General features: G+C 54.3%; 1 protein-coding gene across 1 annotated transcript in view; it reads left to right on the forward strand.

Annotated features, from left to right (window-relative positions):
• Positions 1-1,972: 1,972 nt before the first annotated feature.
• Positions 1,973-16,346, forward strand: part of HCN4 (hyperpolarization activated cyclic nucleotide-gated potassium channel 4) — a 56,275-nt gene continuing 41,901 nt past the window's right edge. The window contains exon 1 of the mRNA XM_006888319.1: positions 1,973-3,715. Coding sequence (XP_006888381.1) covers positions 2,931-3,715 — 785 coding nt within the window. The 5' untranslated portion in view covers positions 1,973-2,930. The remainder of the gene's footprint in view (positions 3,716-16,346) is intronic.

Genomic DNA, 16,346 nt, shown 5'->3' on the forward strand with positions numbered 1-16,346 from the left:
AGGAAGGAAGGAAGGAAGGAAGGAAGGAAGGAAGGAAGGAAGGAAGGAAGGAAGTCATGACCACTTTGCTGCTATGGCAGGAAAATTCCTTGAGGCAGACTGTTATCTCCCCTTCATCTCTAAAGATCCTTTGATGGTTTATCGGTAAGGACTTGCACTGCTAACCCAAAGGTAAGCAGTTCAGATCCACTGGCTGCTCTGAGGGGGAAAAAAGATAGACAATCTCCTTCCTTGCAATTTCCTGCTTCTGAAAATCCACTGGAAGGCCAGCTAAGAGTTGGTTGCAACTTCCACAGCACGTAACAGCAGCAGCAACTCGGTATCACTAGCTAACTTCCAAGCTCCCTCATTTGCAGGGTTGATATTTACTAATCTGTTAGTAGCTCACCCTGGTGCAGGTTCTTAAGTTGTGTCCAACCTACCCCTACCCTCCCCTTGGAAGAACCAGTCTGGAAGGTGTCCCAGAGTCAGAAATGCACTACATGAGGTAGTTAATGCTGGGGCTGCTGGCAGCTTACTGGCTGTGAGAACCAAAACGGATGTTATCAGGACTTGAGGGGCCAGGAAAGGTTTCCTGAAAGAGGAGATGCGTTCACTAAGAGTCACTGGGAAGCAGGTTTGCGCTGACTTCCTGAAGCTGTTGTGAAGAGGCCTGCCCCCCGGTGGTGAGCACGCCAGACAGGCAGGGCTCTCAGCCGGTTAAGAACACTCACTCCTCAAGGAGAGCCAAGGACATTCAGGTACTAGGCCTCCAGCATCAGTGCAGACGAAGTGTCAGCTCGGTGCTCCTCAAAAGTAGAACTGCCAGCTCCCAATGACATCACCACCCTAGTCATCCCCTCCTAATGGGAGGCCCTGTAGTTCAGTGAGTAGAGCGGAAAACCCCCAACAGGCTGGCCTTTGCCAACCAGTCCTGCTCTCAAGATGACATTCTTGGCCCTGATCACAGTGAAGGTAGTGAAGGTAGCAGATAAGAGTGGGTTAAGAATGAGAATAAAATTAAAAAAAAAATTCTCCTAAAGAATAAAAGAAACGTATTATATCTCACAGAGATGGCAGATCTAGGGGGTCTTCTGCCTTACTAGTCTGACAGGACTGAGAATCTACTTCTGCATTCTCCCAGACTCCACAGATCAACCCCTACCTTTTCATTTCCTCACTGACTCTCCCTCTACACTCTGGGGATAAGCCTAGAGGCGTTTTCCCCTAAGATCTCCTACAAGCCACCCGAACTGCTCCAGGGCTGGGAGAGAGGGTCTGGCAGAACAGCCAGTGCGTCAAGGGGAGGGTCAGGCTGTCCTTGAGTGTTGGAGATCGGAGAGCTGTGGCCGGGCAGACCGAAGTTCACAAACCCAGAGAGTGTATATGGGGAGAGAGGCGCACGGCTGGCTCACCTCTAGAGGGTGGGGTTCAAGTGGGATGGGGGCTGTGCATCTGTTATGTGGAAGCCAGGCTGGAGCAGGAACATTTGTCGACATCAGGCATGCCACAATTTGGATGGGAACCCAGGGATAAGGAGGTCCAAAGCCTGTTCCAGGGTACCAGGTCACCAGAGGAGCCCGCCCTCCAGCTCCAAATGGCAGCTCGCTAGGAACCACCCGTCCGAACCGCCCTAGGAAAGGTGCACGCGGGGATCCAGCGTTCTGATCCCGCGTCCGTGACCGCCGCCGGCGCATTTCCTCGAAGTCTTACCTCGAAGGGCTGGGTCCCACCCGCGCGCCCTGTGCCTCCCCGAGTTTCCCCCGCGCCCTTCTCGCCTTGCCGCCGCGAAGCTCCGCAAGGGAAAGACCAGCGGCGGTTTGCCCACTGCCCTTATCGCAGGAAAGCCCTAGGAAGAGCCCAGACGCATCGTATTTCCCGGAAACCCCCTCTCCAGGCGGGGCGTGGGGAAGGCCTGGGGCTCCACTTTCAGAGGACCTGCATGCCACCCTCTGCGAGGGTGGAAAACACAGCAGAGGAGCTAAATCTCCAGGAAAGGGCAGCTCAGCGCGTAGAGGAGAGACCGGGGACCCCGCCCCCTAATCTCAGGGTGACAAATTCACCACCAAACCGGAGTCATAGTTTTAGGGCGCGCTCCAAGCCCTTGGCCAAGGAAAGGTATTGTGAGTGCCCGTGTAAGGACGTCTCTCGCCCCAACCCTTAAGGTCCAGTGAGAGTCTGCCCTGCACCCCTCTCTGGGCCCGCCCCTTACCCCCTCCCAGCTCCAAGCCCTTGCGCCACTGCCCCTTTAAGAAGCCCAGGTAGGCAGGCCCGGCTGCGGGAACCGCTCCTATGGCAACCCGCGAGCTGCGGCGGCTTCATGAATATTCCGGGGCGCGGGAGCCCGAGCGCTGCCGGAGGGCGCTCGGGGGGAGGCGGCCGCTGATGTCAACCTGGCGGGCCGTTGGGCTCTGCTAGGCTGCGGCGGGAGCCCCAGGACGGCGCGGCAGGGCTCCTCCAGAGGAGGCGAGGAAAGCTCCCGAACGGCCGGCGGGCCACAAAGTCTGGGCATCTGGACAGACTGACAGCCCACCAGCTCGCCGGACGCACGCCCGGAGGTGCGCGTGCAGTGCGCTCTGCGCTCCCGAGCTGCTCCCGTGCGCCACGGCCGCAGAGCCGCTCCTGCCCAGCGCTCATTGTTCCCCGCGGGGGCGGGGCGCCTGGAGCCGGGCCGCGCGCCGCGCCCCTGAACGCGGGAGGGAGGCTTCGCGGGGTCCCCGCGCCCAGCCGGGCCCAGGAGGGGGCGCAGCGCTTCGAGCCGGGGACCCGGAGCCCGACTGGGAGCCTCCCGGCCGCGCGCAGCCTGGCTAAGCATGGGCGCCTGAGGCAGCCCCGCGCCGGCGGCGAAGGACGCGTCCCCGCGGGCGGACTGACCGGCGGGCGGACCTGGAGCAGGTCCTCAGCGCCGCATCCGCGCCCTGGTCCCTGGCCTGGCCTCAGCCCTTGGCACCATGGACAAGCTGCCGCCGTCCATGCGCAAGCGGCTGTACAGCCTTCCGCAGCAGGTGGGGGCAAAGGCGTGGATCATGGACGAGGAAGAGGACGCCGAGGAGGAGGGGTCTGGGGGCCGCCAGGACCCCAGCCGTAGAAGCATCCGGCTGCGGCCGCTGCCCTCACCCTCACCCTCGGCTGCTGCGAGCGGCACGGAGCCCCGGGGCGCGGCCCTCGGGGCGGCGGACGGCGAGGGGCCCGCCCGCGGCACGGGCAAGTCCAGCACGAACGGCGACTGCAGGCGATTCCGCGGGAGCCTGGCCTCGCTGGGCAGCCGAGGTGGCAGCGGCGCCGGAGCGGGGGGCAGCAGCAGCCACGGGCACCTGCATGACTCTGCGGAGGAGCGGCGGCTCATAGCTGAGGGCGATGCGTCCCCCGGCGAGGACAGGACGCCCCCGGGCCTGGCGGCTGAACCCGAGCGCCCTGGCGCCTCAGCGCAACCCGCAGCCTCGCCACCGCCTCCCCAGCAGTCGCCGCAGCCGGCCTCTGCCTCCTTCGAGCAGCCCTCGGCGGACACCGCTATCAAAGTGGAGGGAGGCGCGGCCGCTGGCGACCAGATCCTTCCCGAGGCGGAGGTGCGCCTGGGCCAGGCCGGCTTCATGCAGCGCCAGTTTGGGGCCATGCTCCAGCCCGGAGTCAACAAATTCTCTTTGAGGATGTTCGGCAGTCAGAAAGCCGTGGAGCGCGAGCAGGAAAGGGTTAAGTCGGCTGGGTTTTGGATTATCCACCCCTACAGCGACTTCAGGTAAGGGGCTTGGTTGTATCCTATGGGTCCCCTGAGCTGTCTCCATGCTTCTCCAGGTCCTGCCTCCCCGCTGGAGTTAACTTTCCTCAAGCTTTGAGTTCAGAGAGACCCGGGAACCCTAAGGCTCTTAAACACCTCCAGACCTCCTTCCCCCCGCACGTTTTTGAACTTTCCATTGTTAGAGCTGCCATCCTCTCCGCTGCTCTGGGCCCCTGTTAGAAGTGGGCAGAAAGGGTGCTGTGAGCCTGGACTAGCCCAGCCTGTTCATGGGATAGGGCTCTGTCACCTTAAGCCACACATTCCCAGCTCCCCCACCAAGGCTGCAGAGTGAGGGTGGTCATCCTGCAGAGCATGGCCAGAGGGAGGCAGACCAGCGCTGACCCCAGGCAATATGTTGCTGACCTGGGAAGCTGCAGGCAGAAAAAGGGCTGGGTCAGAGAGGATTGGGGTCACTGGGCCTTGGGCTCAGTACGATAACACCCTGCACTCACCTTAACCCTAGGCCCAGCCCCTCATTCTTACTGGTTGACCAGGAGTGGGCATCCTGGGCAGCTGGCATCCAGATTGGCAAGGAAGAATGACCTTGCTGGTTGTGGTCAGAGAAGATATTTGGTGTCCTGACAGATATCTGTCCTTTGACCCTCAAGCTTATCTGGGACCCCACCCTACTCTAAAGGCCCAGTGCAAATAAACTGGTAAATGTCCTTGGGTCAGTCCTCGATCTTTACACAAAAGGTGTGATTGCCAGCCAGGGAGAGGAACTCACTCTGTCTCCTGTCCCCTATCCCCCATCACGTAACTACTGATAAGGCTTGACTTGAGACCTGAGTGAATGTATACATAGAAAGAGGGATTGCTGGTTGTCAGATATGGGATCAGGGATGCGTGTATCTAAAGTCAGGGTTCTGAGACCCATGGTCCCCCTAAGGGTTATCCTGATATACCAGGTTGAGTGGAGGATCTGGAAAGCTTCCACCTTTCTGAGGTGGGTTTCATTCCCATTCATTCTCTCCCTTTGGGCCCTGCCCCCTCTCTCATTCTCCTTCCTGCCTACCCCAATTGCCTGCCTGTATTAATGAATATTTTGCCAACCCAGAGCCCTCTTTGCAAACTCCAGGGAAGCTGGATTTGTAATGAGAGCAAAGACATTTTCTATCCAATGAGAGAGATTTCTCGTGCTGGGAATGACCAGTCAGGTAACACCCAATGGCTTAAAATAGGTGGTGAACAGAGAGATCTTTTATTTAAGGGACTGTTCTTCCTAACCCTAATGTCCTGCATTCCCAGGAGGCATGAGAGGCAAGAGGACAGGCTAAATAGACTTCAAGCAGATGAGACCAAATGCAGGACCCTCCCATCAGGACCTGTGGCTAGGTTCCTAGAATCAGCTTGCTGGACGGTGATGGCCTCCCTTCTGGCTGACTGCAGGGTCTTGAGGACCCCGTCCTGAGTTAGAACGCTGTAGAAGCCATGCCTCCCCTGCTCCCAGCCTGGGTATCCTGAGCTTCCTCCTGCCATCTGAGATCCCTAGTAGTAGTGGCAGACAAGCTATCCCAGGAGCCACCATATCAACCGCTTAGAATTGTGGAGAGGCCCTGCTGTCCTGCCTGAAAGCTTGCATGTAGGTTCCCTGAGTTCCTCCTGGGCTATGTGCTTTGCCCTTCCGTACTCTCCTGACTTTACGTGGTGAAGGGCTAATACTGGGTTGATTTCATTAATGGGAGCCTCTCCCCCCTTTCTGGTCTTACCTGTGTCCTCTCTCTCTGGCATGATGGTCTGCAGTCCCTCTGCTGCAAAATCTCCCACTAACTGCAGGCTCCCCAGGACATGCTGAGAGTGGGGTGGGGATGGGGAGCTTGAACGCAGAAAGACTGACCCAGGCAACAGGAAGTGATAGGCTGGGCTTAGAGTTTGGTTTGCACAATGAGCAACAGGGACTGGTAGCTAGCAGGCATGTTGCCCTCTGCGCCCAGTCTTGGGCTGGCTGGGGCTGTGTGGGGTGTATGGAAAGAAACCCAAGAGAGGCCATCCTTATGTGTCAGGAAAAATAGTGGTCACGCTTCTCCTGCCTCTCGACTCAAAACACTCATCTTTAGAAGGTCATAAAGGCAGTGGCCTTGTGAAGTCTTCTAAGCTTGTTTTGTTAAACAAAACACCATTCATCTCAGTGTAGTCCAACCTCACCTCCACTATCCCAAGCCTCAGTCCCCAAAGTTTGCCTCCCAACCTCTGGCCCTTGAGCCTCTGTCTGGAACCCTTGCCTATCGCCCACCTCAGCCTTCCTGGGAGCTCCTGCAAGCATTGCTCAGCCCAGTTGAAGATTTATTCATCAATTTGACGGGCAGGAAGCATTGATCCAGCAGAATTGGCTTAATAAAGAATCGCCAGCAAACCATGATGGATTGAGTTTGCGGTTTGGCGTTCAGGGCCCACTGTCATGGGCTGCTTCCGGCAGCTCTGTCCCTGGAGGAGCAGGGCTGGGTGCCTTTCCCAAGGACTGTGGGCTGTGTTTGGAGGGGCCAGCATAACCTGGCCATGCCTAAAAATAGTCTTTTCTTGTGCTTCTGTTTCTCGTCACTTACTCCTCTTCCATTTTACCCCATCTTTTGGTTACCCCCATGGCTCCTCCAGACTCCAAAGGCTTGTCTGGCTTTTTCACCCCTCCAACTCCACATTTGTCTTTTTGAAACTTATATTTATAGTTTGTTAAGGGAGAAGGCCAGGTGGCAGTAATCCTTTGTGATCTTGTTCCCCGGGCTCCTGCCCTTGGCTGTCTGGCCTCTGTGGACCTGGGTGAGTATTGTCTTTTACACACACCATGCTCTGGAGGCAGGGCCTGGCGGTGAGAACCTGAAGCAAATAAAACATAATCTCCAGATGGCCCTGCTTTTCCAAGGAGAAGAGAACAGGGAGTGAGGCCCTTTGAGTGAGGATGTAGCTAGTTTTTCTCTCAGATGGCTGATCCAGCCTTCCATGTTCCAACTCAGGGAGTCTTCTTCATGCGTGTGTATGTATGTCCAGTGTCTGTTTGGGTGGGTGTCTTGGGGTGATGTGTGGGTGGATATGTGCCCTGGTAGGAAAATTCCTCTGTGAGATGTCAGTTGTGGGGCCTGAACTCTTAACTCTACCTTGAGGTCAACAACAGACAAAAAGTGGCCCTTCTCATTCTTCATTCTCTCCTGGCCTGAGCCTCCTGGAGCTCCCAGAGAGCAGTGGGGTAGAAGCCGCAGGGCACTGAAATCATCCTGGGTGGGCCCCAGCCAATGTTCAACCTCTGACCAAAGGTTTGGAAGTTCCAACTCACCCACAGGTGCCTCAAAAGACAGGTCTGTTCATCTGCCAGGTCATCACAAAAGGTCACGGCCATAAAAATCCTATGAAGTGCAGGTCTGCTCTACATACATGGGATCCCCATAAGTCAACTCATTGACAGCTAGCTTGTGTGTCTGCTCTGGGTGGGAATGATCTGCAGGTCCAAGGACTAACCCAAACCAATTTCCTACTGCTGGTCCCTAACATGTGCTCCCTTCTATTGCCATGTTGCATTACCTCCTCCAGTCCTTTCTATGTTGGAGCCCTGCTTGGATTATGAGTCTACTCAGGATCTCGTTTTTCTTCCCTAGACAGTGAAAATCCTGTTGCTAATCACCACGTCATACAAATTGCCCAACTGTGGTCACTGTGGTGGTGAGAGGCTCTGCTGAGCTGTCAGTGGGCCGATGGCATGTTGTGAGCCACCGAAGCCCTCGGTGTTCCCTTCCCTAGGTCCTGACCAGGTCATCTGGGCTTCTGCCCTTGGCCAGTGGTTCCAAATCTTTGAAGTCAGAAATCTTCTTGGAAACATGAGCAGTTTTCCCCAGAAAAATGCTTGTAAATCCAGTCACTCATATTGTGGTGCTCAGTCTTTGGGGTTCATGGACCCCATAAATTGAGGACCATGAAGACTTGACATCATAAACCCCATTTGAGGCCATCCTAGTTGGAAGGCAAGGTGCTAGCTTGGTGGTGATGGCAGTAACCCTCTGTAGTCTAGGACTTAATATAGTCCTTTTGCCAAACCAAACGCCACTGTCATTGGGTTCGTTCTACTCGTTATGACCTTATAGGACAGTCTAGAACAGGCACAGAATTTTCAAGACAGGAATGTTAAGGAAGCCAACTGCCACATCTTTCTCCGTTGGAGCAGCTGATAGATTTGAACTGCCAACCTATTGGTCAGCCCCTGAGTGCTTAGCTGTCACGCTACGAGGCTTTTTTGCCAATGGAGTAGAAATGAAACAGGGATCAGACAGAGTTAGACGCAAGAAGAGTTTCTCTCTCCTTATCCCTGGGAAGGGTATTCTGTTTCCTTGGCTTTTCGTCCATCTCTTTTTCTGAGCAACCCAGGGAGAGACTATTTAGGGCTGAGGTGGGGGAGGGGAAGAAGGTGGCAGCCTGGCTGTGGGTGTCAGGGCTTCTGAGGCCCCTTCTTGAATCGAGCCTTCTGTAAGACTTTGCCCAGGCTGGGGGTTGCTGCTACAGCAATCAGGGTGGCAAACCCAGCGAAGAAAAGCTGCAGGGATGCCGTGCCCAGGAGGGGGAAGGGTGCTTGGTGCAGAGGGGAATTCCAAGGTGAGCTGCCTGGGGGCTGCTGTCGGCTGGCACAGTGGGCAGCGGGATTCTCTGGTAGTGAGGATGTACCAACTTGATAAGATTGGTTGAGGATATGCTGTGAAGGCCACCACACGGCTCTGGGCTGAGATGCTCTTAGTTTGCCTCCTGCACAGAAAACCAAGAGGAGAAGGGTCAGAACCGTGTGCTTCCTGTGGTCCAGGCGCTGCGTGATGAGCCTGAACTGACTCCTATCCTGCCCCACTTGCTCCCTTAGCTGCTGAGAGCTTTTGAGTGTTGGGTGTCTGCTTCACACAGAGGACTTCCAGCCGTACTGGCCTGTCTGCCTGCCCTTGTCTCCAGTTTCTTTCTTGCCTCTGCTGGGACACTCTCTCCCTCCTGTAACCACCTGTGGAGCCCTCTCTTTGCTATAATGCAGTGTTTCTCAAGCTGGAACATCATCTGACTCACCTGGAGATCTTGCTAAAGGACAGATCTGATTCAGGAGGCCTGGGATAGGGTCCGAGATACTAATAGGTACCTGGGTAGTGTAAATGGTCTACACTCTTCATTGCTCCCTGAAAGGTTGGAGGGTCAAGTCCACACACAAGCAGAAAAATGTCTGGTGATCTCCTAAAAAAAAAAATCAGCCTTTGCAAACCTTCTGGAGCACATTTCTATTCCAACACATTTGGAGTCACCATGTTTAGAAATCGACTCTGGCAATGGCTTAATAAATGTCTGGGTGATACTGATGCTACTTGTGTCCAAACTACACCCAGAGAATTGAGATTACACATGATGTGCTTGTTCTGTGCTTAGCCTGAGCTCCTGATCCACATTCCCTCAGGGCAGAGGCTCTGTCTTCTCCACTTGGCTCCTGGCACCTTACAGAGTGGATTCTGTGAATGGGGCTCAGCGCAGTCACAGAGGTCAGCTGATGGCTGGCCTGGCGAACGGGGTGGGGGGGGGCGGGGTGAGGAGTCCCGGCCTGCTTGGCTGTCTTCCTGCCCTGCTGCATAGACTCCTTCGCCCTGCTGGCCTCTCGAGGTGGAAGGGAGCAGGAGCAGGCAGAAGACCTTCATTAATTCATCTGGGTTCCCCCCTCATATGACAGCTTCTCCCCCAACCAAAGGGCCAGAGAGGGCAGGCCTGGGCCGGTCTGGGGAAGAAGGGCAGGAAGCACAGTGACCTCTGGGATAGGATGAGGCATCTGGACAGGAGCACGTGTTGTCAGTGAGAGAATCCAGAAGTGACAAGGCAGCGGAGACAGTGTGAGGTGGCTCTGACAGTGGCCAGCTGGGAGGAGGACAGAGGCACCCAGCAACAGCAGCTGCTTCAGTGCCTTGAGCAGGGCCTTTTTGTCTGAGTCCTGATGCCTCCATCTGGCTCTGGCCATGCCCGGCAGCCTCCCCTGCGGGCTGAGCTTGTCTGTTGCCTCTCCCTACCCCCACGATGAAGGCACTGGCCTGTATACAGATGACAGGGCTGACAAGTAGCCCAGCGGGCTGGGTGGCCCTTGTGCCTGCTACTGCACTGGACACCATGGGGAATTCACCCAGAGCAAAAGGTCCAGTCTCAGTCCCCTGAGGCTTGTCATATAACTGAGAAGGCAGCGGCTCCAGTACACACATCCGCTTGGCTCAAGGGCTCTCACCACGCTGCTTCTGCCAGTTGCTAATTAATAGAAGGGCTACTGAGGCCGGCCAGGCGGTCCTCCTTGGGCCCAGGGGATGCTGAAGAATCCGCATTTCCCAGCCAGAGCAGGCCATGGGGAGGGCAGGGGCATTTCCTTGGCTTTGGAGAGGATGTTTCCTGCCAGCCAAGCTTCTTTACTGAGAAAACATTGCCAGCGCCCTGGAAATCACTGCAGTCCCAAGGCTTAGGTGGCCACTTGGGGACATTCCCTCTCATCAGCACCTGTCAAAAAACCTGGGCTGGAGGTAGCACAGAGAAGTAGTGAGCTCCCCATCACTGAGGGCATTCAAGGTGAGACTGAGCAGAGACTTAGACTAGAGGTCACCAGGCAGCATATTGTGGCCTGATTGCAGCAAGCATGTTTACCCAGCATGGTGTGTCGCCACAAATCTGAGCCTGTGTGGTAAACCCAAAAGATGTCACATCAAAACTTGGCTTTTGGGCTTTTCTTGAAAAATCTGAAACTCTACCAGCTCTCTTCTCACATCCCCACTCCAAAGCAGGAGCTAAAACAGAATAATTAAATTAAAAACCACTTTTTAATTGCCTTTTGCCGTCCAGTTAACCAGAGTCTCCACCCATCCTCACGGTCTCTGCTTCACAACCAGCCTGGTGTTTATAAGAATTAACTGACTATGGGCGTCTGAGTTTACAACTTAAGACTCAAACTTACGGAGAGTAAAGTCAGATGGATTCAAAGACCAGTAATCACCCTGTACCAGTTATCTACCAGGTGGCAGACTATACTAGGAGCTTTATAGCATGGTTTCATGTACTTTACACTAGCCTGAAAGGGAGTTTTTATTAGACCCAAATTACAGATAAGGAAACAAACTCTTATGATGAGGGGGGAAAATTATCTCCGCTTTAAATCAGGGAGGTTTGGAGGCCTAATGGCAAGAAGCTGCAGTACAATCCCAAAGGCACGCAGTTCAAATCCACCAGCTGCTCTGAGGGAGGAGTACGAGTAATTTCCTCCCGTGCTACTTATTACCTCAGAAGATCCACTGGCAGGTCAGCTATGAGTTGGGTCCGGCTTGACACAATGACTGCTTCGAATCAGAGAGCTGCATAATGTTGTTGTTGGGCGCCCTTGAGTCAGAACTAACCCATAGCTGGCCCTCCCGCGGCTTTCAGAGGCAGTAAGTCACAGGAGAGTTGATTGTCCATCTTTTGCCCGCAGAGCGGCAGGTGGCAAACCACCCACCTTGCACTGACAGCACAACTCTTAGCTAAGCCACCGAAGCTATGTAATACCAGAACTGTAATTTGAACTTGGTCTGCTGGACTCTGAACTCTTTCTTTTCCTTCTTTGCCACCTTTTGTCTTCTCTTTTTGTTAACTTAAAAAAACAAACAAACAAACCCCAAAACAAAACAAAACAAACCCAAAACCAAGCCCAGTTCACAAGTAGTTCAAGGAGTCACTCTTCTGAAAATGAAAGCGTTACAGATACTGTGTGACCACACATTATCTGTGTGCAGGAGCTCAGAAGGAGGGTTCTGCAGGACGTTCATCAGGATCTCAGACTATCAGATCTGGAGAGGCCGCGAGAAGCCCCTGACCAAGAGCCTTCATTTCTAGATGGAGAGCCATGTCTTAGGAAGAAGAAGGGATTGACCTGAGATCCCAGAGTGAGTCCAGGGGAGATGCAAAACCGGAACCCATGTGAGAATGTCATGTTGGGTTGCAAAGGTCACAGGTCTGAGCAGTCCATCCCAGCTTCCTCTCCAGGTTTCTGGGGGTAGTCTTGCCACTTAGAGCTTTACTTTGTTTCCTCAGTTCCAGGCATTTCTTTCTGGAGCGATATGTATTGGCAAGGTCCAGTTCTAACTTAGGCTTCTCTCTAAAGAAGGGAGTTTTCTCCAAATCTGAAGTTGCAATGTCTTAGGGCTGAGGTCAACCTTCCGGTGCCCCAACCCTGGGCTGCTTAGCACCCCCGGGCATGCTGACTTGAGATGACCCCTACTCCTTCCGCGGTGAGTCCTGATTAGGGTGGAGACCTTTGGGATTTGGGAGCCACATTGACAGGCCCTGTTTTCTGAGTGGAGGTGGTTGGAGCTTAAACGGGATGATGGGACGAATAGTCATAGAACTAGACAATCAAATGTGGTCTACCCATTACATCCTTCAGAGAATTGAAGAAACAGACTTGTCTGTGGATTCAGAACTCTCTATGTCTGGGGTTAGGAGTCAGCGTGTTACTAGGTGTAGGGTTGATATGTGACCAGGGACAAAGCTGAATGTGTGAACAGAGTGGAGACTCGATGTATTAATAGGCTCAGGGCTTGGTGTGGGTGAGCAGAGTGAGAGCTCAGTGTGGGTGGGGGCTCAGGTTGTGACAAAGGTCATGATTCAAGACTGTGGTCTGGAGCTGGGCAAGGGGTATGTTTATATCCAGAATCAAGATTCAACTTGTGACCAAGATCTGGGCTCAGTCTGGATCAGGAACTGGAGCCCTGTGAGCCAATCCCAATATCCTCCCTCAGACAGGTGGACAGATGACCCATCCCCTAGCCTTGTGCCCTGCACCCTCCCTGTCAGGATCCCTCCCTGCGTGCTCCTCGCCTCCTGTGCTCCTGAGCTCCTCCACCTCTCAGCATCTGAGCCAGCTGCCTCTGGTCCTCTCTGGGAGGTAAAGTACAAATTATAAATAAACACCAGTGCCACCACTGAGGACGCTGGAGCCTCCAAATCTCACATGTGACCATTCCCCGCCCTGCTCTTCTCAGTGCTTAGGGTTGGTGTTTGGTCTCCCCATTCAGCAGCAAGCTCACTGTAGCCTACAGAACCGCTCCCAGGGCTGGGCACACAGGGAACAACGCCTGGCCGAGGGCCTCCCACTGCCCCACCGTGCCCTCGCCTCAGGCATCCACCAAGTGAGGCAAGATCCAGGTCTGATCAGGCAGCTGCGGGGGCCTGATAATTGGCTGCTGATGATTTTGTGTCTGTCTAAGCATTTACCTGTGTGGGTGGATATGTTATGTCTACGTGAAGGAGACTTTCAGAAATTAATACATAGCATGGAGCTGCCTGATACATTGTCTTCTGGGGCTGGAGGAGGGGCGACCTAAGGGAGCCAGGCCCTATGGGAGACCACGTGAAGGTTCTTTCTACCTATCCTGGAGAATGGAAGTTACTAACACCTGGGAAAGAGGCAAAAAGGTTTCAGTACTTTGGAAGGTCCTTAGATGTGGTTTTAGGACAGATAAGAGGTAGACTTGCATGAGGACTCGTGGTCAGGGAAGGCTTCCTGGAGTAAGCAGAGCCGAGCTGAATCAGAAGGAAAGAGATACCATTAAGCACATTTCCTTGGCAAGCAGGTTTCTAGACGTTTGCATGTAGGGAGTTGGGGAATGGCCAACAGTGAAAATAGATTACCCAAACCTGCCTTCACCTGAGGACCACAACCCCACTGTCCCCAGATCAGAAGATGCTAAATGTGTATGTGTGCTTGTGGGTGCATGCGTGCTGTGTGTATATATGTGTGTGTGGGGGTGTGTCCCCCACACACCTTTCTGTCTTCTCATCCTGGGTCCTTACAGCCCAGAAAAGTGCTCTGGGCTCAAACCCAGACTGCACAGCCTTTGAAAAGACGCCCTTTTCCTGCCATCCCAGGCCCGGAAGGGAGGTGTTAATGCTGCCGCAATAATGTCACTGAGCATGTGGCCTGGAGCCCAGAAGTAATTACCCTGCAGTTCCCCCTTGGAGCAGCCCCTGTCACTGATTAACGTGAGTCCTCCCTCAGCCATTGATGCTAAAGCCAGCTATGGGCTTCTCCCACCTGCTATTGTCAGAGGACAGGGCCCTTGCTCCTTTCCCCAGGGACATAGAAGATGCTCAGGCCTACAGGCCACATCACTGCCATTGTCACCTTTTAGCAGAAACTTGTGGGACCCACCAGGGGACACTGCCGATGGGTCTATCTCTATGCGAGAAGACCAACCCCTGGGCTGCTCTCCACCCCTGGAAGCCTGCCTTTTCTCATCCTGAGTGTCCCTAGGTTGTGACTGACCACCCCTCCCATTGAGCGTGCCCTCCTGACCCTTGTCTTGTTCTGTCGTGTGACTTCAACAGTCCTTTTCACTCCCAGTGTCCAGAGTCAGGGCTCAGTCTGTGGCGGAGAAGAGAGCAAAGCTAATTGGCCAAATAAGTATTGAACCCGTAATCCTGACCCCATTAGTACAAATTGAGCCAGCAGGGGCAGGGACAGCACTGGCGACCAGGGGAGCTGATAAGTACCTCCCTCCCTCTTTCTGGAGACTTTGCCAGAGTGAGGCTTAGCCAGGCATGACCCTGGGTTTACGCAGTCCCCATGGCTCTGGAAAAGCATCCTCCCTGGTGGCACAGTGCTTCTGTGCTCAGCTGCTAAGAGGAAGTTTTGTGGTTCAGACCTACACAGCAGCCCTGCAGAAGAAGGACCTTGCAGTAGGCTTCAATTTTTCTTGGAAAACACGTTCTCTATTACACTGAGTTGCTGTGATGTGAGTTATAACTGAAGGGTGACACCCAGCCACACAGCAGCATGACCCCAGAGGGGGTGGGGGATTCCTTAACTGTGGGCAGCTCTCTCTGCCAAGGCATAGCCAACTGAGTGCTGAGGAACATGCCCAGGCTCACTCCCCCGCGTGTGTGCTGGACTCTGTTATCTATTTGGATCCCCACTGGACCAGGGTCCCTATGGAGATGGAGATTAGTGTTTATTTTCTTCATTCCCTGGGCATGTTTTCCAGAGACTGGCCCAGGTACTTACTGAAAATTAACTGAAATGTCCTCCTGGAAAGGGCGCCTCTCCTCCCACGGAGCCCTTGTCCCCTTCCCCCACCCCACCCGAGTCTCAGACCTGGCCTCCAAAGTGCTCAGGATTTGAGGATCCACAGAGACTAAGGTCACATTAGACAACAGTATTGCAATATATTTTTGAGGCAAGTTCCTCTCACAGGACAGTCAGCTTTGGAGTTTGTGGAGGGAAGGAGATGTAGAAAGCTGTCCTTCCGGTCCCAGAGGCTCTGAGGCATCATCATCATCCTGTCCTATTGCTCAGCAGCTCTTGGGGACGGAGCCAAGGGGGCCTGGCCGGTGAGTGAGAGGCCACTTTATGACTTAGCTCAGCCCCATCCAGCTGTGTAGACTTGGCCGCAGCCTCTCTTCTCTGGACCTTGCTTGCCTCCTCTGATAAGACTGGGGAGGGGTTGGGTTTTAACAAAACCCAAAGCCTAAATTTGCCTCTCTAGAGTCACTTGGGCAGTTCTGTGCAATTACGACTGCTTCAGAGGCCCCAGGTGAGGCTCAGCAGATTGGATTTGGGGGCTGACGCCCAGAGATTTTGCTCCCATCGCTGTGGGAGCCAGTGGAATGGGGTGTCCCTAAGGCCCCTTCCGTGTTAGCAGCTGGCAGTTCTCTGATTGTACTGCACTTGCCTCCTTCTCCTCGTGGCTCCCCAGAGCCTGGGGTAAAATACTGACTCCTCAGCCTGGCCTTCAAGCTCATTTGTGGAAGGCGTCCATCTCCAGGGGGTTGTTCCCCTTTTCCTCCTTGCAGGTTGTTAGGAAGCAGAAAAAGGAAATTCTAGGGCCTGGGAGGACCTCAGGGATGGCCCTGCTCAACTCCTTCATCAAACCGTGTTTTGCAGGGGGAGGCAGCCCAGGTCCCCTGGCTCTGGATCCTCAGAACCTAGGTGGCCCACAGAGGGCGTTCTTATTGCCTGGTGGATGCCTCCCCCATCATCCCAGTAATAAGGGGGCTGTGTAGACCCTCCACAGAGCCATTATGGGACTAGCCTCTCTGGAGCAGCCTTTCTTGTGGATTCTTGTTAACTCTTTCCCTGATCAATGCTCCTTGCCCTTGGAAAGTTCTGCCCCAAGTCCACCCCAGTCCATCATGCTGCAGCTCAGGCCTGTCTCTTTCCAGTCGGTGGTGCCTCCTTTCTGCAGGAGCAGGTGAGCTCTCCTACCTAATTTCCCCGGGGGCTATGCTCATGTGCTACTCTACAATGAGATTCTATTTCAGTTCTGGTCTCCCCAGTGGTGGGGCGGAAGGTTCCTGGGGGAGCCATGTCTGAGCCTTCTGTTTCTTCATGTAAGCTGGACAGAGAGGTTCACCAACCTCTGTATCTCTCCTCAATTCTTCTTTCTTCTCCCAATTCCATTTCTTGGCTGCCTGGTGAAGCACAGAGCGGTTAGGCTGTTTACTGAAGGAGCACAGCCACCTGGCAGCCCAGGGTACTGTCGAGCGGAGCGCACCTCCCACGCACTTTGGCATTTTGTGTGTGGTATGTGTGTTTCCGTGTGTGCACAGACTTAGGGTCTCTGGAGGAGAAGGTCAGCCTATCAGAGAAGCAGCG

The sequence above is a fragment of the Elephantulus edwardii genome, unplaced genomic scaffold (genome assembly GCF_000299155.1).
Source record: "Elephantulus edwardii isolate Elephantulus edwardi_28Jun2011 unplaced genomic scaffold, EleEdw1.0 scaffold00066, whole genome shotgun sequence".
NCBI classification, from domain to species: domain Eukaryota; kingdom Metazoa; phylum Chordata; class Mammalia; order Macroscelidea; family Macroscelididae; genus Elephantulus; species Elephantulus edwardii.